The sequence below is a fragment of the Hyperolius riggenbachi genome, chromosome 3 (assembly GCF_040937935.1).
Source record: "Hyperolius riggenbachi isolate aHypRig1 chromosome 3, aHypRig1.pri, whole genome shotgun sequence".
NCBI classification, from domain to species: Eukaryota; Metazoa; Chordata; class Amphibia; order Anura; family Hyperoliidae; genus Hyperolius; species Hyperolius riggenbachi.
The window spans coordinates 489,070,502-489,095,673 of NC_090648.1; the positions used below are offsets into that span (position 1 = coordinate 489,070,502).

Consider the following 25,172-nt stretch of genomic DNA (forward strand, 5'->3'; position numbering starts at 1 on the left):
GCAATAGTGGTCCTATAATAACTTTACCTTCTTCTCAGATCTGTCAGTTCTAGAACAGCTTACCTGTTTTGTTCTGAGATGTGCCCTCGACCAGCTTCCAAATGCTTTCAAGCAGCTAGTTATTGCTGAGTCTTAGGGAAACTCCCAATCTGTCTTTGTAATCTATTCATAATTTATATACTGCGCATGTCCAATTACCCCAAAAGGTACAAAGCCTGGTTTCAAGTGCAATATTGAGTACAACCTAGGACAGGGGTAGGGAACCCATGGCTCGGGAGCCAGATGTGGCTCTTTTGATAGTTTCATCTGGATCACAGTTAGGGGTTGGTTCACTAAGCTACACAGCTCAAGCAGCGCAGCTTAGTGTGGCAGCACAAGTAACATTTTCAAAGCAGGCACGCTACTGCTGTAGCATGTACTACTAACTTACTCACTCAAAACAAACAGCTGCTACAATTGTCCCACTCTGGACCCTGTCAGGTTGACAGGCAGCCTATTGGGCCAAAGTGCGGGGATTTTGTCCTACAAAGAGAATCAACCACCAAGACAGCTAGCTAATTGTACAAGCTGTTAGTCAGTATTCCTCCTGTCTGGCTCTCAGGGAAATTGCTGATGTTGCTGAAGACGTGTCTGACACTTCCGCTGCCCGAAGGATCAACTATGTACACATAACTATGGCAACAGGGACGTGAGCCCCCTGTGCATGCACACTGTGCCAGTTTGAAGCATATTGGGCTTGATACACTAAGACAAATAGCACGCCTTATTAAAGTTAACTCGCCTTATCAGAGTAGCATAGCAAGCGCTACGAACCCTCAGGGGCTCAGGGCAGGACAAGTGGAGCTCTCGTCATTGCCAATTAGCAGGCATAAGTTCGCTATGCTACTCTGATAAGGCGTGTTAACTTTGATAAGGTGTGCTAACTTTGATAAGGCATGCTATTTGCCTTAGTGAATCAAGCCCATTGTATGGCTCTCATGGAATTACATTTTAAAATATGTGGAGTTTATGGCTCTCTCAGCCAACAAGGTTCCTGACCTCTGACCTAAGAGGTTAGTCAGAAGTGGCTTATTTTCCTTAGGGCTCGTTTCCACCATAGCGAATCCGCATGCGGCGACGAGATGCGGATTCGCTTGTTACACTGAAGTGGCCGGGGCTGTTTCCACATATGCGGCGTGCGGGAGCGATTTGGCGGCGGGCCAAATCTGCACGACGGGACCCACAGAATTCGCCTGCATCGAGAATCCGTGCGAATCGCCGCTAATGTATTTAATAGTAAAAACGCATGCGTTTGTTACATGCGTTTTTACCCGCGATTTTGCGTGCGATTTCGCACCTTTTTCAATGTTATTTTGCCCTGGCAGTGTCATGGTTAATTTCGCATGGCACCCTGCCATGCGAAATCGCACGCGAAATCGCGGGTAAAAACGCATGCGGAAACGCATCCGCATGCATTTTTACAAGCGTCGGAATGCCGGCGAAATCGCGTCGCAACAGTGGAAACGGGCCCTTAGGCATTTATATCTTGTGAAATAATATGAAACATTATGAGCAATAAAGATCATATTTTTTGCAATACAATTCTACATGTATCTGTTTTTCACTATGAACTAGGTGTGCAATGGCACACCATTTTCTGTGATTATTTAGACTTGTCAGGTTCTCTTTGAAGTTTTTGCTGGAAGAAATATTTCATGGCAAACATGGAATTTCCAAAATAATCCCACCACTATCTCCTCCTGTAGTGTCACTCTCATCCAAAGATAAATAAACGGCGTGTTAGTTCAGCTTCCTCTCCAGAAGACAAACGCATTTGTTAGACCTTTATTTATCCAGAGGTCTTTTTCTTGGGAAGTTTTTTTTTTTTTTCAGCTGAAACTCCCCTTTTCTCTGGTGAAATATTGTACGACCCGTCATCTTTGATGTCCCTTCATTGTTGGGCTCCATTTGAAAGAGGATTAAAAGGATGTCATCTCCTGCCTGCAGATGTACGTTGCAGTCACCCCCTTCAATAAGTGCCTTGTCATGTTCCCAGCTTCCCCCCCCCAACACCCCTCCCCTCCCATGTTGGGATTTAAAAAATGAACTCTTCCACTGTTAATATTTGCTTTCGGGTGACTTTTTTTCTCCCGGCTATTGATGTTGAGGCAATTAGGATGTAAAGATGTTTGCACAGCAAGGTAGGATGGATTGAATCCTTCAAACAACCTTTTTGGGGGAAAGTCAGGAAAAACAATTTGTACAATGAAATTGCCTATTTCCCTTTTTAACAAGTTGTTTCAGAAGGTAGCTGTTGTTTTGCCTCATCAAAGGATTGGTGACCTGAAAGTCTGTGCTCTTGTTTTCAGGGGGGGGGGGGGGGGTCTTTTGAGATGTGGAACACAGCTTTTTGTGTGTGTTTGTAGCAGAATCTATTCATCTCTATAATGATTGTTTGTCTCCTATAGCTATTTATTAATTTCCTTATGTCCCATGCATATATGACAACATGAAGATTAGATACTACTACAGTATTCATTGTTACCTCTTTCCCCTTGTGTTTATGTAACACAGACATCTTTTTATTATATTATCGATTTATGAATGCCAACATATTCCGGGCGCTGTATATTATTAGTGCTTTGTTATATTTTTTTTTATTGTTTATATAGTGCTGCCATCTTTCACATCGCTGTACTGTATATTCTTATAGCCTTTTGACTAATTGTCCCTCAGAGAAGCTCACAATCTAATCCTACCAGTCAGTCATATGTCCATAGTAGTCTAGCCAATTAATTTATATGTATGTTTTTAGGATGTGAAAGGAAACAGGATTGCCCAGAGGAAACCCACACGGACACGGAGAGAACATACAAACTCTGTGCAGGTAGTGCCCAGGCAGAAAGTTCTAACCTATTACGCAGTGCTGTACAACAGATAGGGGAAACATTACGGCACTAAACAATGTTACACAGGGACATTGATCCTATCAATTTTAGGGGGAAGGAGCTAAATGACTCTTTTAGTGCCATGGGATATGTTTGCACTTTATAAATCAATAACAATAATATTAAGGCTGCTTACACACCAAGACGTACACACCCCCAACGCACAGCAATGTAACACAAGTGGGCTGTTCACACAGCCCACGTTGCGTTACATGTAATGCTGCACGTTCGGTGCAAAGTGCAGCATGCTACGGCGTTGGAGCGGCTATAGCCGCGTTAGACTGTTTGCACATGCGCAGTGGGGGGCGGAGAGGAGGCGGGGAGAGCCAGCTACAGTAGCCGCGCACATGGCTACTTAATAATCACTGCACTGGCGGCAGCTGATTGGCCGGCGGGACCACGTGATGCGGAGTGTCTCGCTCCGCATCACGTGGTCCCGCTGGCCAATCAGCGCCACTCTGGGAGACATTATAGGAATCGAGCCGCCGAACGCGGCTCACTCTACCGTCGGCTTTTGCAGCACCATACGTTGTGTTAGGTGCACGTTATGCGACCTTAACGTGGCACCTAACACAACGTCTTGGTGTGCAAGAAGCCTTAATCTACTATTATAATCCATTTCATCTACTATATAATCTACTTATGGAATTTGTGGGATGTGTTGTTAAACTTTCACATCCACGTGAACTCAGCGAGAACACAGAGGCCCATATGGAATTCAATTTTTTTTACCTTTTGAACCACCACTAGTAGAGTGGCTGGATGGTGTAATGGTTAAGGGCTCTGCCTCTGACACAGGAGACCTGGGTTCGAATCTCGGCTCTGCCTGTTCAGTAAGCCAGTACCTATTCAGTAGGAGACCTTAGGCAAGTCTCCCTAACACTGCTACTGCCTATAGAGCACGTCCTAGTGGCTGCAGCTCTGGCGCTTTGAGTCCGCCAGGAGAAAAGCGCGATATAAGTGTTTGTCTTTTGTCTTTAGCAAACAAGAAAATACTCAAAATAAATTCGATAGGACATTTTCACCTGTTTTTTGAGTACCTGTTCAGTTGTAAAATGCAAAAACGTTATTTAAAAGAGAAGATAAAATATGACCTCCTAGGAGAAAACTCTGGGAAAAATATAATTGAATAAGGGCCTGAAAGTCTCCAGGCTGGGATTCAAAACTGGGTCCGTAGAGTTGCAAGGCTAAGGTTCTAGCCCAAAGCAAAGGTCAGGGGCACACCACATAAAGTTACCGCTACAATGGTATTTCCTTAAAACATGTAATAACTTCAGGCTCTAAATATTTTTGTAAGAACCATGCCTAAATATGCCCATAGCGCGGAGGTTGTTATTGCTGTCTGTTTTCTTATTTTTATTACTTCCTGTCCAAACAGGAAGTGGAAAACTCTCTTTAGCCTCATACTAAAACAGCATTATTAGGGTAAAAATATACGATGGCAAAATAATTATGAAAAAAGTGCTACATATACCGGTAACTTTTAAGACTCAAATATATTGTACTGTAATATTTTAAAATTTTGAGACTAAAGTATACCAGGGAAACATAAGATTATTAGGAGCAAAAAATATACCATGTCACAGCATAATTATTAGGACAAATAATGTACTGTGTCATCTCATCACAGAAATATTAGGATGGAAATATACAGTATGCAAGTATACAGTAGCAAATATACAGTAGCAATGCAAGTTTTATTTGGAAAGACTATTTTAAAGATCCCATTGATGTCACAACAGAAATTGTACCCCAAAATAAAGTGTGCCTAAAAGCTTAAAATTGTAATGGAGGAATTTCAGTGGTAAATACTGCTACGCAATGAATGTGGTAAGCATAAAAATAAAAAACTACAAACATGCACAACCATTTTGTAATTTGATCATTCCATTTCAATTTGTAGCCAGGTTTTATTTATTATAGACAAAAAAGTTCAGATTTTCCCTGTTCCTCAACTACCGCAAACATTCTCTCTTTTTGGTGCATTTCGGTGTACAGCGCACACTTCTGGGTAAAGAGTTTGAGCTGAACAGAACATGAAACCTTCTTTGTATTTTTACAAACTTGAGCCTAAGATTACAAGAGACTGACACTCCCATTTAGCATTTGGATTAGGAATACTAAAATGACCATGCTTTTGCATGCCCATAAACACAAGGGCCCATATTCAATTAACTTTTTCACCTGAGATATCACCTAGGAGATAATTTTCATCTTCTTTTTAACCCTCCTGGCAGTCTAATAAATTCCGCCAGGAGGCAGTGCAGTAGTTTTTTTTGTTTTTTTTTAAAATCATGTAGTGAGCCCAGGGCTCGCTACATGATAGCCGCTGTGCAGCGGCATCCCCCCGCCCGCTTCGATTGCCTTCGGCGATCTCCGTTCAGGAAATCCCGTTCAAAGAACGGGATTTCCTGGAGGGCTTCCCCCGTCGCCATGGTGACAGGGTGGGATGACGTCAGCGACGTCGTGACGTCATTGGGAGTCCTGATCCACCCCTCAGTGCTGCCTGCCACTGATTGGCCAGGCAGTGCACGGGGTCTGGGGAGGGGGCGCGGCGTGACAGATATCGGCGATCGAGCACAGGGCTGCAGCGATCGGTGTGCTGACGCAGCTAACAAAGTGCTAGCTGCGTGCAGCAAAAAAAAAATTAAGCAAATCGGCCCAGCAGGGCCTGAGAAAACCTCCTGCGCGGCTTACCCCGAACTACGTTCGGGGTTACCGCCAGGAAGGTTAAACTAACTTTTCAACATTTTACAATTGAAAAAAGTACCCATACGTTGGCAAACAAGTACTATCAAATTTATTTTGAGCATTTTCTTGTTTGCTGGTGGCCTAAAAGGCATTTTATGTAATGTGCAATTCACTTTTTCACCTGAGTTATCTCCAAGTTGACATTTTCACACCTAGTCATAAAATCCCTTTTAAGCCACCAGCAAACAAGAAAACACTCAAAATAATTTCGATAGTACTTTTTCTTTACTTTTTGGTACTTTTTAGATTACAAAATGCTAAAAAGTTATTTTAAAAAGAAGTTGAAAAATTATCTCCTAGGAGAAAACTCAGGTGAAAAAGTAATTGCGTATGGGCCAAGGTGAGAACACAAAGTTAAGTCTTCACAATTTTTTAAGTTTATCTGAAGGGAATAGTTTACTTCACAATAAATGTTGAATTTTAAATGTAAAGTAGTGGCGTGCTATAATTATTGCTATTAATAAGAACAACAATACCAATAGAAAGTGAAGTTAAACTATTATAAATTTAAACCTAAATGAATTTTCCTGTAGCTAATGCAGTATAGATAATAGCATAATAAATAACATCTAATTTTATAAATATCTTCGAATTGCATAATCCACAACTGGCATAATACACAGTGTTGGGAATATTACCAATCTATCTTTATCCGTATAATGCCTAATGCAAAAATTCTCTGTTAAATCTGATTCACACATTTCTATTCCTATGCTACAAAAAGAAAGAAATAAAAACATTGCATACTTTGCAAAATAAAAAAAGAGAAATACCAGCAGCACCAATTCATAGATCCTCATGTCATCCTTAAAGCGGATCCGAGATGAAAAACTAACTATAACAAGTAACTGGTCTATATATCTTATCTAAAGTTTAGATAGTTTATACAGCATATCTAGCTGCAAACAGCTTCAACAGAATATGTTTATTTATTCCTATGATACAATGAGGACAGACATGTTCTGTTTGTAAACATTACACACAGGCAAGCTGCTCTGCATCTCCAGCCCTCAGCCTGTGAAAACCTAATTCCCCCTCCTCCCCTCTGCCTCTGAAATCTCTGGCTAGTAACACCTCCCCCTCCTCCTGCCCAGACTGAGCTCCCATAAGCCCTGGCTACTATCTGAAAATGCCAAGGCACTCTGAAAAGCTGTGGGCGAGGCTTGTTTACTTTATAGGGAATTGGAGTATTAAACCAAAAACAAAAAAGTATTTGGCTTGAGGAATGCCCTATAAACTGTATGAAAGGAACACAATTATGCAAAGAGTAAAAGTTTATCTCGGATCCACTTTAACAACTTCTGGTTCCCACCTCACTTCCTGTCCCAGTCGGTATAAAGCTTAGTAGAGACTATCAGTCGCCAGGGAGGTGTGATTTCAAATGGCAAAGCAATCCCTCCTCCCAAATACACACACTCATGTAACTAAAAGGGGAAGTGTTTCAGGATAATGGGAGTGAGCAAGTTGCTGTAGGTCACTGATGATAAAATAAAAAAGAATTGGTACAGCAGTGTTTTTTTGTTGTTTTTTTTACAATAAACATTATCTTTATTTTTACAAATATTCTCATGCATTATTCATTTAAAGAGAACCAGAGATGAAGCACCCTCTTGTATTTTACCTTATAAATCAGTGGGAACATGACAGTAAACACCTAATCTGCTCTTTGTTTCATTGTTCTCTGTTTAATCTGACTGCTATCACCTCTGATAAGAATCCCTGACTGAGCACTCAGTTTAGCTTTGCTACGGAAAGATTATAGCTGAGTCTGTCTTCTCTGGTGTCTTTTCAAGCCCAAGCCTGCCCCCTTGTGGCTCTGCTATTATGACTCATCTATAATTATTCCCTGCAAAGCCAGACTGAATGCTCAGTCCAGGATTCTTATCACAGCTGATAACAGATACTTTTAGCAGTGAGGATGAAACAGAGAGCAGGGTAGGTGTTTTCTCCAATGTTCTTACTGATATATATGGTAAAATACACAAGGGTGCTTCCTCTCTGGTTCCCTTTAAGGTCCCAAACTTCTACATGCACTATAAAAAAAAACCCTGTGTGTTAACTGACTTAATAAAATAATAAAATCTGGCTTATGGTACTATTCATAACATAAATCTGAAAAAAATGTGGAACAGTGGTAACATTTAAAATGTAATCTTGCTTTTCGTTGTGTTTACACTGTGATTTCCCTAACATTTTGAATGTGAAATTTGAAGGACTGATGTTTGGGCTAATCCAGTAAAGTTAAAATAGTATTCATTCATTATAGCAATGCTAGTAATGATAATAAAGTAACACATTTAAGGTGACACTTAAGCAAAAAAAAAAACTAATTATATAATGAACTGTATGTGTAGTACGGCTAATTCATAGAAAATTAGTAGCAAAGAAAATATTCTCATATTTTTATTTTCAGGTATATAGCTTTTTTTTTTATAACATTGGTTCAATCTCTAATATTTACAGTTTACAAACTATTCTCTGTATTTTAAACTATGAAACAGAGCAAAGCTAATGATCCTTTGAACTTTCCTACCTTATACAAACAAGAAACTGTGATAGACAGTTGAGATAATTGCTTCAGAAAACAGGACTGTATTTGATCCAAGTTGGGCCGGAAAGCTCAGAGAAGCTCTTTTGCATAGATAACTAGTGAAGTTTCTTAACTCTTTCTATACTGCAAACCGTGTGAGACTCATATCTTTGCAACTAATGTTCTATCTCTTAGCCGTACTACACATACAATTCATCATATTATAAGTTTATTTTCACTTCAGATTCCCTTTAACAAGTTTTATATCTGATCTAACTTCTTTCACTAAGAAATGTTTCGGAAAAAAATGTCCTTTTTTAAAAAAATATTCAGTGAATTATTTTTGAGCTAATACAGGTTAACTTAAAAAGTGGGAAATTAATATTAATAAAACAATGAAAGTACTGAAAAGTTACAAAAAAAAGTTTCCTTTCTCCTGATTTAAACAGACAATTCCCAGAAAGTTGCAATGTTAAATTGAACCAGGCTTGATACGTAAAACCCTGACCTTGTGAGTAGGAAGATATATTTATTTTTGCAGCCTTTCCTTGCTAGTACAAGCTGTCCTTGCCGAGAGCTTGATTCCCCCCCTCTCTCTCTTTTTTTTACTCCTTTTTTTTCTTTTTTCTCTTTTACTTTGCTAAATCCCTGTGAAGGAAACACAAAACATAGTCCTTTTCAGACTATTTGTGCTAAGTAACTGACCCTTGCCCCGTACAACCAGTCAGCCATGACATGGGAAAGTAAGCCTGTTGTGTCTCTCCCATTTTCTGGACACAATCCAGGGACGGGAATTTTCCTGCCCCAGAATTAGGCTCAATCATAGATCCATGAAATGGGATCAGAATATATATTATATATATTTATTTCAGAAGGTTTTCCGATGTTGGTAGTTGAGGTTCCCTCTCCCATTTTGTCCCTGCAAGGAAAGTCAGATGTAGCTCTTCAGATCTTAAGCTGGGCTTGTAAAATATTCCTGCCCCGAGTGTTCCGGCCCTTTGCATCGCCAGTATCTGTTGAGAGCCATTTAGGCTACAGAATACTTCTGAATACCCGAAGAGATTAGCTAAACCTTCTATTTTCAGACAAATGGAAAAAGCCAGCAAAACAAAACCTGCTGAGTTTGAGAAGCATGGGTCAGCCTTCTTAAACTCTCGACAAAACTTGTGCTAAATCATTATAGAAGGAAGGAAACGGAGGAGTCTGATTGGCTCGGATGGTGCTGCAGTTCGGATGACAAGGACACGGTTCGTATGCGCTGTATCAGGCCGCAGCCCAGCAGAGGAGTAGGCAGCAGGAAACTAATCCAAATAACGTTAAATTTATGGCTGCTTTAGAGTCGCCAAACACATCAGCAACCACTTAATCATCAAAGCAATAAAACCATAATAACGTTTAATCAGCCTTTGTAATACATTCAGTAGCATTTACCGGCAGTCAGTGATGATGTATACGGCTGAGCAGAGGAGTCCATATCTAAACTAGAAGGGGTGAATGGAGCCCATAGTATAGTTCACAAGTACTTTCAGTTGGGGATTGTCAGTGAGATGCAAATAAGCTTGAGAGATGACCAAGCAACATTTGCATACTGTACATTTGCTTGGCATACAAATCCATCCACCATACTTCCCCTTCATACATCTTCGATATCGTCCAGAGATTCTCCACAAACCCGCTCTCTCCACTACTCCAACACTCTACGGATTTCCACCCCTTACATCACTTAGGAGGCTTCAGGACTTCTCCAGAGCAGCCACTTCTCAATGGAACTCCCTCCCTCTCTCCCCCCCATCAGTCTTGTCCCCACCTTTAGCTCATTCAAGAAGACCTTAAAGACCCATCTGTTCACCACTGCTTACCCGCCATCTTCATAGCTCCATCCCCCTCACTTGGACATGCACACCTCCCCGCTATGTGTCCCTTTCCTCCACCCCTTAGACCGTAAACAAAAAGGATACTTTATACAGGAGAAAAGGAAAGGGTAAAGAGTAATGGAGAGAGGCGTAAGGTGGGGGAGGAAAAGAGTAAGGAAAAGGGGATGGGGTTCAATGGAGGAAAGAGTAGATGTCAAATGGGGGGGGGGGGGGTAATTGTAAATAGATATCAAATAGGGGAGGTGGAAGGAAAAGAAAGAGGGTATAACATGAGGGGGAAGAGGAGGAAGATAAGAGAAATGGGTGATAGAGAAATAATCCAAAAATCATCGAGCTGTGTTACAAAAGTTCAGCTGAAACGACTTTGTTCAGGGGTGGATAATCTGTAGAGTGACAAGTGTACATGAAAGGGTGGAATGTTGCCAAATGCGAATGGATCAGTGCCAGAGAGTGATAGCGTTGCAAGTGTGCCTCAACACCAACTGAGATAAGAGTAGAAATCGGCAACACATCTTTCAATAAAAATAAAAACTTGTCTTGTGTGACGGCCATGTTTAAAAGCAAAGATAATGTCTCTTAGTAATGAATTGCCAGATTGTGAGGTCTGAATGGATTGTAAGATGATAGTATCAGAAAGTGAAAGGGCTGTGCCTCAAGCCAATGAAGGAAGGCCATGTATGTCACTGAAGCATCAGGATTGTGGTACCTTAAATGGAGGAAGGGGGAGGCATGAGCAGTTTGAAATGAGAGAAAATGTGCCGTGCCTCAGGGCATAGAAGCAAGGCCATGCCTTTTACTCAAGACCCATGAACATAGTATCTTTTAGCAAAGCATTGGGGTACTGCCAGGATTCAACATAAATCTTTCAGGTAATCTTCAAAGAGATATCATTGTTAAAATCCTGTTATTTATGAATCCACCCTCCTGTTGGATCTCCCAGGTGTCATTCCCAGACCTGGTTGCCTGAGTCTGCTTGTGTATGTGTTGGTGGTCGTAGTGTATGTGTCTATATAGTTGTTTTTGGCTTTGATGATTGTGGGCTCACTGTTTGTTTTGTGCCCCCAGAAACATGTGCTGTAAATAATGGCGGTTGTGACCGCACCTGCAAAGATACTGCTACGGGAGTTCGCTGCAGTTGCCCTGTGGGGTTCACATTGCAACCCGACCAGAAGACTTGCAAAGGTCAGTATGACTTACATCTGTAACAACTGTTTGTAGGGTGGTAGTCCATTCCTCCTAATATTGTGCCATGAGAAGCAATTGATAACACCTGATCATGATTATTGATTTTTAAAGGAGCATTGTCCTGTGTGTGTGTATCATGTGCTCCTAACTGCCATGCAATACTCTCGTAGCGTGACTGTGGTACTCCACTAGTGCAGCCAGTACAACGGTAATTCCAGAGAGATCATGAAAGAGATTATAGCAGATACGCAGTCAGGAACACGTGTGAGGAGGGAGTTAAGTGGTATTGAAAACCAAATGAGTTGATTAAGTTGCCAAGACCATGCGTGTAGATGGAAAAGAGGAGGGGGCCAAGGAAAGAGCCTAGAGGTACCCCCACAAACAGTGTAGAGAAGATCTGATCTGAGTAAGAGACTGTGAAAGAACTTCCAGAGAAATAGGAAGATATCCTGGAAGAAGAAGGCAGCACGGCTGGAAAGTGGTGGAAATGAACTTTGTTTTGTTGGTGGTGGGCTAGTAGCTTGGAGGACAGCTACTGAGTCTTGGAATCAGGAAGTGGTAATGTTTTGGTGTCTCCAGTTGTGAAGATAGTCCCTGTACACCCTGCCAGGATTCCAGTGCATCTTGCAGATGGCTAGTCCTGTGGAACTCCCCAAAGAGAACTAAGGAACCTGGCCTATCCTGACCACCTACTAAGACAATTTAGCAGTGAATATGATGCATGGAGATTTATGCAATGAATACATACCATTTAACTTGTTTAAAGGGATCCCGAGGTGAGAGGGATATGGAGACTGACATATTTGTTTCCTTTTAAATAATGCACATTACCTGGCTGTCCTGCTGATCCTATGCTTCCTATATTTTAAGCCATAAACCCTGGACAAGCATGCAGATCAGATGTATATGACAAGTCTGACAAGATTAGCTGCATACTTGTTTCAGATGTGTGATTTAGATCCTACAGACCTGAAAAATCAGCAGGACTGCCAGGCAACTGCTATTGTTTAAAGCGGGATTGCCACCATACAAATCAAATTCCAATAGCAACTGGTCTGAGTGTAATAGGAGAAAAAAGAGCGAGAGAGGAAATTATGTCAGGATTAGCTTCATTCAAAGGTAACCAAGATGAAAACTGCCTAGAATAGGATTTTCTGCTTTTCCTTTATAAAATTAACAGGAATCATAACGTGGACAGTGCAATACATCTGTTATGTAAGTAGAACTAGTATTTATCTACTTATATACGTGTTTTTTTATTTCTAGGCTAGCATGGGTGTCACTTGTTCAATTAAAAGGAATTAAATATGGAAGCCTCCATAGGTCTCACACCTCGGGTTCCTTTTAAAATGTAGTAGTCAGCGTTCCAATTTGTTCCGATGATTCGTTGCAAAAAGGAGGCTGCAGTCTGTGTGTGTTGTGTAGAGGAAAGTGCAGGTGGTGTGTTTTGGATGCCTGTGGGGAGGTCACTAAGTGACTTGTCCAGTGTCCTCCCCAGGCTCTTTTAGCCGGGTGCTACACCCAGTTAATTTTGGTGAGCACCCGGCTCACCTCACCATCCTCCTCCTATGCTGTAAGCAGAGTTGCACAGAGTTGCACAGAGAAGAACCGGCATTGTATTCTCCCATCCCACCCCACCGGGATGGAAACATTTCAGGGGAGAACACTGTTGTATATGGTTTGTAAGTGTCAAGGTTGCAGACTCTCCTCTTTGACTCTTTTCCTTAACCACTTTATCCACCACTACAGTATATCTACGTCCTCTGGGACTTCATCTAAGCCACGAGGACATAGATATAAGTTGTGTAGCTGAAGCACAGTTGTGCACAATTGGGCTTTGCTCCTGTGCACACCTCCGGTACTATCTGCTGCAGCACTAATTGGTGAAAGGGAATATATGTTCCCTGAGACAATAAAATAGATTTTTACCATTAAAATAAAATGTATTTTCTCACTTCATAGTGAAAAATAAAAACAAAAGTTTGCTTTCCTAAAACAGAAAGAATTTGCGATAATTGAGGTTGGAGTGAGCTCGAGATGTCTCCCAGGCACCACTGCTGAAAATATGCAAATTAACCATTGTACCCTTAGAAGCTAAACACACCTCCAGAACCGCTGGAAAATACACTCACCATAAATTGTGACACGAACATAATCTAAGTTTTATAATAAATGGTAGAAATAGCCAAACAAAATTTGTGTTTTTTATCTAGAGTAGTGCTTTTTATTTTTAAACTGGAATTGGTAAAACTGAGAAATGTATTTTTTTCCTCTTGTTCCAATTATAATGCATTGAAAACAAAATTGTTTAAGGGGAAAAAAATGCCATACAATGAAAGCCTAGTTTCTCTTGAAAAAAAAACATATATATATTTCATGTAGGTGTCATAAGTAGGGATACAGTTATTGCTAATTAAATAGGGACATAGCTAAAATGTCAAAACTGATCTTGTCCATAAGGGGGAAACAAGGTCTGGATGCAAAATGGCTAAATTAAAGTGGACCTGAACTCTTGCATAGGACAGAAGGTAAACATAGATTAATGCACCCTGTATGTATTTAGGGAGTTTAGCCTGTCTAATTACCCCTCATTTGTGTCTAATCACTAGTTGCAATTTGATCCCTCAGCTGTGTCAGCTGACTGCCACGGCAGAGTGGCTAATTTGAAAGCACAGGATGCCTGCTTCCATTAAAGCAGGAGGTAGACACACTGCAGATTTATTGCAGGATTTGTATCAGCTGTAACAAAGAAATGTTTATCTTTAAAAGTCATTATGCTGTTGCGCATCTTTTAGAGCAGAGAGGAAGTTCTGGGTTCAGGTCCGCTTTAAGTCCAGCCATTTCTCTAACTGGTCACTTCTGTGCTTGAAATAGCGGTGAAGTCAGCGAGCGAGCAGCAGGAAGTGTGCGGCTTTCTCCTGCTCTGTCCAGGGCTCCAGGCGGACGTCTGTGGGAATTTATGGAGGTGACAGTGGGGTCCTGTTTGTGTGTTTGTTTGCTCCGTCTTGCGCTGGGGGGGCGAAGAAAGGCTTCACACATTGCTCATTAAATGGAAAACCGCACACAAATATTTAGCCGGCTGCATTCACGTGTAACGCTTCTGGAAGCCCAGAAAAGCCATTAAACACGGCAAGACAGAGGAAGAGTAAAATAACACAGTGACTGCCTCAGTTTCACTCAGTATAGAAAGATCTCCTTATTTTCCTGTCACCTGCAGTGTTTGCGTTTACCGTCTGCCATGCGAGTGTCTCCTGGTGACCAAGTCTGTTCTATTAAGAGACTCCGCCATCAGACAGGCGTAAACAAGACCCCCATCCAGTGTGTTCTCCTAGTACTGCCTGCCATTCCTCGCGAACAACCTCTCCTCTGCCACTGGTAGCTGCTAAGCTAGCTCCTGCCTGGGGTAGGGGTATAGAGTACCCAGAACCATGGCAGACTGTATCAGGCGAGCACCGATCAGATGGATACCTGGTTACACAGTGAGTGACATAGCCATCAGTTGGGAAGTTTTGGGCCTGTTTAGCAGGCACAGAGTGGGGAGCGGTGGCTGGAGCAGGGCGTGGTTGGGAAGACATATGAAGGTGGAGTTGGCGGTGTAAGGCAGGAGTAGGGTGGAGCAGGAAGTGGCTGGGAATACATATGAAGGTGGAGTTGGCAGTGTTTGGCAGGAGTAGGTACAGCAGGAAGTGGCTGGGAATACATAGGAAGGTGGAGCTGGGAGTGTTTGGCAGGAGTAGGCTGGAGCAGGAAGTGGCTGGGAGTACATAGGAAGGTGGAGTTGGTGGTGTAAGGCAGGAGTAGGCTGGAGCAGGAAGTGGCTGGGAATACATAGGAAGGTGGAGTTGGCGGTGTAAGGCAGGAGTAGGTACAGCAGGAAGTGGCTGGGAAGACATAGGAAGGTGGAGTTGGCGGTGTAAGGCAGGAGTAGGCTGGAGCAGGAAGTGGCTGGGAATACATAGGAAGGTGGCGTTGGCGGTGTAAGGCAGGAGGAGGCTGGATCAGGAAGTGGCTGGGAGTACATAGGAAGGTGGAGTTGGCGGTGTAAGGCAGGAGTAGGCTGGAGCAGGAAGTGGCTGGGAATACATAGGAAGGTGGAGTTGGCGGTGTAAGGCAGGAGTAGGCTGGAGCAGGAAGTGGCTGGGAATACATAGGAAGGTGGAGTTGGGAGTGTTTGGCAGGAGTAGGGTGGATCAGGAAGTGGCTGGGAGTACATAGGAAGGTGGAGTTGGTGTAAGGCAGGAGGAGGCTGGAGCAGTAAGTGGCTGGGAATACATAGGAAGGTGGAGTTGGTGGTGTAAGGCAAGAGTAGGCTGGAGCAGGAAGTGGCTGGGAATACATAGGAAGGTGGAGTTGGCGGTGTAAATCAGGAGTAGGCTGGAGCAGGAAGTGGCTGGGAATACAAATGAAGGTGGAGTTGAGTTTTTGGCAGGAGTAGGTACAGCAGGAAGTGGATGGGAAGACATATGAAGGTGGAGTTTGAGGGTTTGGCAGGAGTAGGAAGGAGCAGGAAGTGGTTGGGCATACATATGAAGGTGGAGTAAAGGGGTCTATACACTGGTTGATTTCGGCCATGGATCGATCAATCAGAAATTGATTCTTTCAAATCAATTGATTTCGATCGATTTGATCTATCTGACAGAATGGAAAATCTAGGTCGATCTGCTGTTTTAAAAGAACAGGCAATTGTTTGTGATTTCATGGGGGCAGCCATCTGTTTCATGAGGGCAGCCATCTTTTTGGTTGAAAGGAGGTGACAGGGAGCATGAGACACAGTTCCAACTGTCCTGTGTCCTGATCACCCCTTCCAGCTGTGCGCAAAAATAAACACATTTGTGCCAAAACAGCAGAAGGAGAACAACAACATCAGAAATCCCATCATGCTTTGCACAGCATGCTTTGCACAGCATCAGGGGAAACATGCCCGGGCAGTTTTCTTCTGTGCAGCTAAAAATGAGGCTTGGGTGAGGAAATCAAAGTCCTAAAGAACTGTGAAACTGTTAAACAAACACCAAGCCTTTTCAGTGCTGCTGAGTAGATTTTTTAGTCTGGAGGTCCACTTTAAGAAAGGTGCACTAGGAGTTGATGGCAGAGCGGCCCAGCCTCGATAGCGGTGAGTGTAATCGCCTCTCTATGCGCTTGACCCCCGTCCATGGGCAGATTTCATAATAGCTAGCGGATGAAGCTGGAGAAAGCACATTTCTTTTATTACTTGGAAGAGACCCTTTTCCTCACTGTGAAATCCTTGTTAATCTTTTGGCACATTGTTTGACCAGAGGGGTGATATCCAGGGCTTACGCTAGGCAAACATATCTAGAGCCGGCTGTCTCACTGCCATGGTTACGGCAAAGGGCTCTGCCGGGGCAGGGGAAAGATGTCAGAGACGTGTGTTAGAGCGCCGTGTCCGTAGCAATGTATGCTCGCTGGCTACGAGAACCTGCTGTATGCTATTCCGCCACTTGGAGAGAAAGTACTCCCAATACAGCCTCCTAACGCAGAGCTGAGGGTTTTGCCACTGTTTATTCAGTAACAGATTAAAATTCCACCTTTGCTGGGAAAGTATAGGGGCCCACTAACCATACAATCTTGATTGTACAATCTTACCAAATCTATGTAGCGGAAGGGCAAACATTGAATAGACTTTGAATGGACACTTTAAAGGGAACCTAAACTGATTGTTAAAAACAGAGTTTAACTTACCTGTGGCTTCTGCCAGCTCCCTGCAGCCGTCCTGTGCCCGCGCCACCACGGAATGTTCCTCTGGCCAAGTTTCTATTTTGGCGACTGGGCCAGTCGATGGCCACTGCACCTGTGCGGCCCTGGCAGCGGGCATCCTTGATCACCCTCCCACTGTTGGGAGCGTCCTGAACTGCTGGCGGCAGCAGCGTGATCAACTATGCATGCAGCCAGGGACGCGCAGGCGCAGTGGCCACCGACCGGCCCAGTCGCCAAAATAGAAACTCTGCTGCTGCGGGGGACCAGAGGATCGTTCTGTGACAGAGCGGGCACAAGACAGCTGCAGGGAGCTGGTAGAATCCCGAGGTAGGGAGCTCAGTCTGGGCAGGGGGAGGAGGAGGTGTTACTAGCCATTGATTTCAGACGCAGGAGGGAGGAGGGGGGATTAGGTTTTTTTCACAGTCTGAGTGCTGATGGTGCAGATAAGCCTGCCTCTGTGTAATGTTTATAAACAACATGGCCGCTGTCATTGCATCACAGGAAGAAATAATCATTTTCTATTAAATCTGTTTGCAGCTAGATTTGCTGTGTAAACTATCTAAACTTTAGTTAAGATATATAGACAAGTTACTTGTTATACAGTAGTTCATTTTCATCTCGGATCCACTTTAAACTTCTTAACAATCAGTTTAGTTTCCCTTTAAAGAGACTCTGAAGCCTCATAAAATTACACTTTTTTTTTAACCAGTCTTGTTAAGCATTAATGGGCTAGCTGAAACGCCACTATCCCACAGCAAAACGAGGCTTTATTCACCCCCAAATACCGGGGAAATAATCCACAACATTCCTGGTCTTAGATTTTGCTGCCCGGGGAGACAGAGCTTTGAGCTGCAGCTCTGCCTCCAATCGCGTCAATCTCCTGCGGATCTCCGCCTCCTCCCGCCCCTCTCAGTGAAAGAAGACTGAGAGGGGCGGGAGGAGGCGGAGTTCAGTGGGAGATTTTGACGCGAATGGAGGCAGAGCTGCAGCTCAAAGCTGTGCCTCCAACAGGAAGGAGCCCCGCAATTTGCCGTGGGTATTTCGGGTAAATAAAACCTCGTTTTGGCGCGCGATAGCGGCGGTTCAGCTAAACCATTAATGCTTAATAAGACTGGATTAAAAAAAGGGTAATTTTCGGAGGCTTCAGACTCTCTTTCACCTCCTGGTAAGTTTGCCCCACACAGTCTGTGGCAAGAAAAACGATCTGAAAGCGGTATGCCTGACACAGTGTCAAGCATACCGCTCAGGAGGTTTTTAAGTGCACCATGTGCCCTCAGTATAGGAAATTCAGCTACAGGTGCCCCAGTATAGGTTTGCCAGCTACAGGTGCCCCAGTATAGGTTTGCCAGCTATAGGTGTCCCAGTATAGGTTTGCCAGCTATAGGTGTCCCAGTATAAGTTTGCCAGCTACAGGTGCCCCAGTATAGGTTTGCCAGCTATAGGTGTCCCAGTATAGGTTTGCCAGCTACCTGTGCCCCAGTATAGGTTTGCCAGCTATAGGTGTCCCAGTATAGGTTTGCCAGCTACAGGTGCCCCAGTATAGGTTTGCCAGCTATAGGTGTCCCAGTATAAGTTTGCCAGCTACAGGTGCCCCAGTATAGGTTTGCCAGCTACAGGTGTCCCAGTATAGGTTTGCCAGCTACAGGTACCCCAGTATAGGTTTGCCAGCTACAGGTGCCCCAGTATAGGTTTGCCAGCTATAGGTGTCCCAGTATAAGTTTGCCAGCTACAGGTGCCCCAGTATAGGTTTGCCAGCTATAGGTGTCCCAGTATAGGTTTGCCAGCTACAGGTGCCCCAGTATAGGTTTGCCAGCTACAGGTGCCCCAGTATAGGTTTGCCAGCTATAGGTGTCCCAGTATACAGTAGGTGTATTGAATTCATTGCAATAACCTGAGTGGGATTCCGAAGACCGATGAGCACCGTGCGGTGGGCGACACAGGTGGGGCGGTTGCGGGCAGCTTAGAGAGATTTGTCTCTTGGTCAGATCTGCCCATCATTGCTGGATGCATGGCTACCTTTACATTCGTTTTAGTGCAGGTTGAGCAGCTGCAGCTCAGAAGTGTAAATGATCAGAGGTCAGAGTAATTTTGAAATTTAGTTTTGATTTTGTGTTTTAAGTTTTCATGTATACTAGACCCTTTCTTGACACATTTTGGTTAATTGGTTAAAATTAATTGGATCACTTTTTGCACAGAAATCCAACAGAAACTGACCACCAGGGAGGTTAAGTAGTCCCTCATATTAAGGTGCCCATTAATGGAACAATCTCTCAGAGGTTGCAAATCAATGTGTTGCAAAGTGATAAGTCAATGCAACCATTATCACAAACCGGAAACTGTCATGGCCATGGCCCTGACATCACACGGTGGGAGGGGTTTCAACACAATATCAGCCATACAGACCCCCTTGATGATCTATTCAAGGGAAGCTAAAGATTTCTCATGAGAAAGGGGGCATCAGCTACTGATTAGGATGAAGTTCAGTCCTGGGTTAAAGTTCCTCTTTAATAGCAAACTGTAAGCAATGGTAGTATCAACTGTTGTAATTGGAAAGGAAATACATTTTGTAAGGAAGTGGCAAAACAGATCCCCTATAAGTACATTTAGTACAAGTGTCCTCTTGCATCTATCAGCTAGAGTAGACAGTAGACATCCTGGGCCTTTCTGTTCAGCCTCTCTCACTTTTTTATCGCTGACCAAAGCGTATATATTTTGCCACGCAGAAGAGCCAAGCTGTTGATATTAAAGTCTGACATTGAAATGAGATCATTGGCGCTGCTCAGAGCTCCAGGACTCCCAGTCCAGCCAATTAGTGCTTTGAAGAGGATGGAAGATCGAACATTAAAGACATCGGGGCCCAAAGCAATTTAGAAACCACATATTGGCCAAAGGGGGCCCTTAATACTTACAGACCAGGTCAAGTGATTAGAAAAGTAAAAATATCTGAACTTTTTGTTATTTATTTTTGAAGTGCGCATATGAAAATGATCAGTGTGGAGTACGTGCCAGTACTTAACAGGGAGTAAATAGCGTTCCCGGTGTATCTACTTGATACTCGAATATAAATTCAGATGTCATTCTCCCAAAATAAAAATGTTATTAAAACAAATGTTTGGGTTTATGTGCATATTGCTCCTTGCCTGGGACTATTTAGGCACAAAATACTAGCTGAGTCCTCCATCCAATATAACATTTTTATAGAATATATAAATGTACATTGCCAGAGCTTCAAGTAGGCACTGTCAGAAATTCCGACTTCTGCCAGTGCTGATTACTGATTCCGCAGATTTCCTATAAGTCCTTTTTTGGGGGGGCCATTTTTTGCATTTTCTGATTGGTCCAGTGCTTCCGAGTTCTGTGATTGGACGAAAATTACCAAGTTGCAGTAATGCAGTATTTCCACAGATTCCTGAGTTCCAATCGGCAGGCTCGGATATACATCACAGGAACCAATAGGCATAGTTGTCCTGGCACCCTAGACTTGGCCCTCCATGAACCTACAAAACCCCACCAAACTGCACCACAACTGTGCTGGCTGGCCCAGCTGTCACTTCTCCTCTACTTCTCTTGCTCGTCATAGGTAGCTAAAGGTGCCCCTTAGTATTAGGTAGCCAGAGGTACCCTCACTATTAAGTTGCCCCCAACTGAGGGGAGATCTTGTCAGTGGAATGCCGAGAGCTGGGGGAAACCCCCTCATTTACATGTCACTCAGGACTCTGCATAGGGGAGGAGGGAGGTAGGCACTCTGGAGCAGAGTGAGACGCCTTTCTATCATCATGTGCCTGTAGGTGCCTACAGTGCCTTATGGTAAATCCGGCCCTGCCAATCAGAAATGAATCCGAATTGCATGGAATCCGAATGAGCATCCTTAGTTTCAAGACTCTCTGAGGGAAGGGTCTCTTCATCTTGACATACTGATGAGGGATCTGTATTCCAGAAAGATCAGCACACTCCGATGTATAATGCAGAACTTCAAGCTCTTTTAATGCAAAAGGTTTCCATATAGTACAGTCGGTGTTCAACAAGGACCAGCAACTCGCAGTAGATAGGCGCCAAAGACACCCACAGTCCATCACATGCCTGCTGGCCACCATGTATAGAAAGTCCATGAGGGAACAGAGTCCAAAGTCCACAATCCGCAGAAAGTGTGTCTCAAATCATGGCGACAGACACTGGCCTAATTCTGTTTCGGGCATTTGCCCATCATCAAGCCGATAAATGTGCACATTTATGGACTTTCTATACAAGGTGGCCAGCAGGCATTTGATGGACTGTGGGTGTCTTTGACGCCTATCTACTGCGAGTTGCTGGTCCTTGTTGAACACTAATTGTACTTTATGGAAACCTTTTGCATTAAAAGAGCTTGAAGTTTTGCATTAAACATCTGAGTTTGCTATTCATTCTGGAATACAGATAATTAAGTGCCACCTGGTGCTCTGGTGGCTGGATCGTTGCACCTCAATTGTGCTCAGGGGAGTGCGGCTGGGTATTTCTACTTTGCTATACTGGTGAGGGATTACATCTCCGATGCAGTTAAACCTGTTGGAGCCCTCGGTATAGTGATGCCCTCTGTCCAGTGGACCCTTTAGTAGAGTATCCTGTACTATATATGGCACAGGAAGAGAAAAGGGCCTGCCCACTCGAGCTGCTCTCCTGAGTACCTGGTAGAGCAGAGTTGTAGAGCCACCTTTGTAGAGACAGACTGTGCTGCACCCATCTATGGAGAAGGGAGGGTGGTGGGCACCAAAGCGGTATTGCACCGTGGGAGCAAATAGACATTGGAATAGGGACTGATCCATCCAGGTAAATCACTGGAGAGCACTTGTCCACTTTATATTTCCAGCCAATACAGCTGATAATGGTCATCTCACTTGAGAATATTCCAAGATATGTACCAAGCTTAAGAGAAGAGGCATATGGCATTAAATACTCGAGTATAAGTCTATAAATTTAGGTCTGATTCACTTCATAAAAGTATAGTGGTCGACTTATACACGAGTCACAGGCAACACTGAGCACACTGAGTAATGAGTGTACTAATAGTGACATTCCCATTTGCAGCAATATACCTTGTGGTAAGTGATACTTTGAGGAAAGGAAATGCCAAGAAAACACAGGTGTGAAAGTCCTGGCCACAACAATTAATAAGTAAAGGGGCAGGAGGGAAATATTGGGCTGCATAAAAGGGAGTGAATAATTGCAGCACTTGGGGGCCTGAAGGAGGCACAGGAAGAGAAGAGGACCTGCCCACTCGAGCTGCTCTCCTGAGTGCCTGGTAGAGCGGAGTTGTAGAACCACCTTAAGGGACAGGAGGGGTTAACGGCTGCAGTACTGTATGCAGTGCAGTCATTAACCCCTCCTGAGCCCCAAGTGCAGCCATTAACTTTGCTGGTAGACTTATACCTGAGTCAATAAAAATTCCAGCTTAAGAGGGTTGAATATTGCAGTCGACTTATTCACAAGGTCGACTTGTATTCGAGTATCTACGGTACAGTAGTCTGGGAAGATGTTACTTGGATCCAAACTCTTCACTAAAGAAGAGTTTGACGAGTTGAGACTTGAAAACCTTTTTTCCAGTTCATAGAATAGAATTCCAGTTTGGATGGAATGGAGTCAGGTGGGCCATGACCCAAAGTAGACCTACTCCATACTCCTCGAGGAGTAAATTGGGATTTTAACCAATTAACTGCTAAACTGCTGGTCCATATATTATGATTTCTAATCAAGTTCTTAAGATTTTTGTGTTACAGAGGAAATAGTGCGGTGTTTGTAAATCCCATACTAAACAGATGGCTTTTCTGTGGAACCCACTAGGATCGCTTTTCTGAGCGCTTTGTGATTTGAAAAGCTCTTGCTAATGTAATGCTATGGGTGTGATCCCACTTGAGCGAGGTGATTTTATAAAGAAACCCCAGAGCGTTGCATTAGCAAGAGCTTTTTCAAATCACTAGTGCTTAGAAAAGTCTGCTAGTGGGTTTGAGCCCTTAGACTTCAATGCTTCCAGGGACGGAGATGTCCTGATATGGCGTAGAGGTGTAATGACAGAAGTTTTATCAGCATTTATTTGTAGCTAGTTATCCATCATGCACTGCTGAAGCTCAGCTAAGCACGTGTTTATTTGTGGGGTAGGGTCTGTCACGCCAGTCTTCAATGATAAATGCAGCTGGGTTTCATCAGCATAGCAGTGGTATGTCAGACCATGGTTTTGGACGATTTTTCCAAGTGGCGGCATGTGTATGGTGAAAAGAAAAAAGGATTGTATCAAGCCCTGCCCATCCCCCCTCCCCCTCCCAATCCAGATGTCTCCCGAATTCGGATTTGAGCATGCCTGATGCCAAATACTCTTGCAGCCTGTTAAGCAAAACTTCATGATCAACTATGTCTAAAGCCGCTAAGAGGTCAAGCAGCATCAGGATGGAACACTCACCTCTGTCTCTGACCATCAGCAGATCATTGCAGATCTGGATTGAGGGCTGTTTCACAGCTGTGGTGCTTCTTGAAGCCAGATTGAAGAGGGTCAAAGATGTTGTTTCTTGAGAGCCTGGCTTCAAGTTGTAGATGGACAGTCTCTTCAGTAACTTTCCCCACAAACGGGAGGTTGGAGATGGGTTTGTTGCTGCTCATTGCATCTGGGTCTAAAGCCCCATCTATACCATACAATTTTTTGTCCGATTCGATTCATTGATTGGATTTAATACGGGATGTTCGATCAGGATTCGATTCAATTTGCCATTGTTTTGCAATGGCAAATTGAATCGAATTGAATCGATTCCCTATCGGACATGTCGGATTGAATCAAATCAATGAATCGAATCAGACAAAAAAATTGTATGGTGTAGATGGGGCTTAAGGGTGTTTTTTGAGTAGCAGTCTGATGATTGCTTCTTTCAGAAGCCTCCCTGCTTGTGAGGAACAGATAGCAGGGCCAAGTAAAAGGTAGCCACACACTATGCAACCTGATTATACAATCAATCACCAATCTTACCACTTTTATGTAGTATAACAGACAACCTGAAAAATATATCCAAGTCACAGTGAATCTATTGGGGTTATAGTACATGGATGTTGGTAAGTATGTATAAAAATTGTACAATCCAATTAAGAGGGACGACCAGGGTTGGAGCCACAGAAGCAGATAATGACCCCAGATAACAGGTGGCATCAACTTGCACAAGACCTACTGTAAACTGAGCCTAAAGGGGGCCATACACTAGCCGACCAAGTAACCAATCGACCATCCAATTTGTTTATTATAATCGAATTGGATGAAAATTGGTGCTGCCAAGTGCATGCCCGACCGACAAAGCGACCAATTTCGGGACAGAAATTGGCCGCACGGTCAATTGCGCATGCCGGAAAATTCCGGGCCGAACTTGGTTGGTCGGGTGCGTGGCGGTACGGCAGCCGAATTGCGAACGAGCGACGAGACGACGAAACCCCCGCCGCCGCAATGTATACAGTAAATGTATGTAGTGAAGTGCATTTATACATTACCTGTCCGGTGTCAGCCTCCATCTCGCCGGATTCCGCATACACGCCGGCGGCGCTATGTCTGACGTCACGAAGGCACATAGAGTATGTCGTCAGACGCTATGCGCCGCTAGCATGTATGCGGCTTACCGGCGAGATGGACGGACACCGTGCGGAAGCTGCTACAGGACAGGTAATGTATAAATGCACACACTACATACATTTTGGGGGCGGGGCGGACGCGGCGGACTCAGCCAATTCCCTGATGATTTCATGCTGAAATCGGACGGGAATTGGCCTGTAGTGTATGGGAAGATTAGACTAGAGACAAATATATCTCTAATCAGATTCGATTAGAGACAAATTTATCTCTTGGTCGAATCTGCCCATAATTGTCAGGTCTATGGGCACCTTAACTGTATTCTCACAGCAGATATCATTTAGTAGACACACGTCCTTCTTTCCAGTCCATAATATAGGTATGCTGGTGACATTAGACTCTTTATGCGCAGTTACTGTAGACATACAGGTATCATCCTTTCTAACTGTAGCCGACCAGATGCAGCATCCTATGTCTGTGGCTGCTGTTAGGCTGCTCTGTTGTCTGGAAGTGGACTTAGCGTTAATATGCAGAAAAGAAGCTTGAACTTCAAGCAAATATCCAACCTATTGTTTTCTTTTGCTCTAATTCCCACAGAGAGATTTCGAAGAGGGCTCTATTAT

At 43.6% G+C, this 25,172-nt stretch overlaps 1 protein-coding gene across 4 annotated transcripts in view; it reads left to right on the top strand.

Moving 5' to 3' along the window:
• SCUBE1 (signal peptide, CUB domain and EGF like domain containing 1) overlaps window positions 1–25,172 on the top strand; it is a 359,575-nt gene that overhangs the window by 249,565 nt on the left and 84,838 nt on the right. For all 4 annotated transcript variants that reach the window (XM_068278175.1, XM_068278171.1, XM_068278172.1 and 1 more), the window contains one exon: window positions 11,148–11,264. In XM_068278175.1, the coding sequence (XP_068134276.1) occupies window positions 11,148–11,264 (117 nt within the window). The remainder of the gene's footprint in view (window positions 1–11,147; window positions 11,265–25,172) is intronic.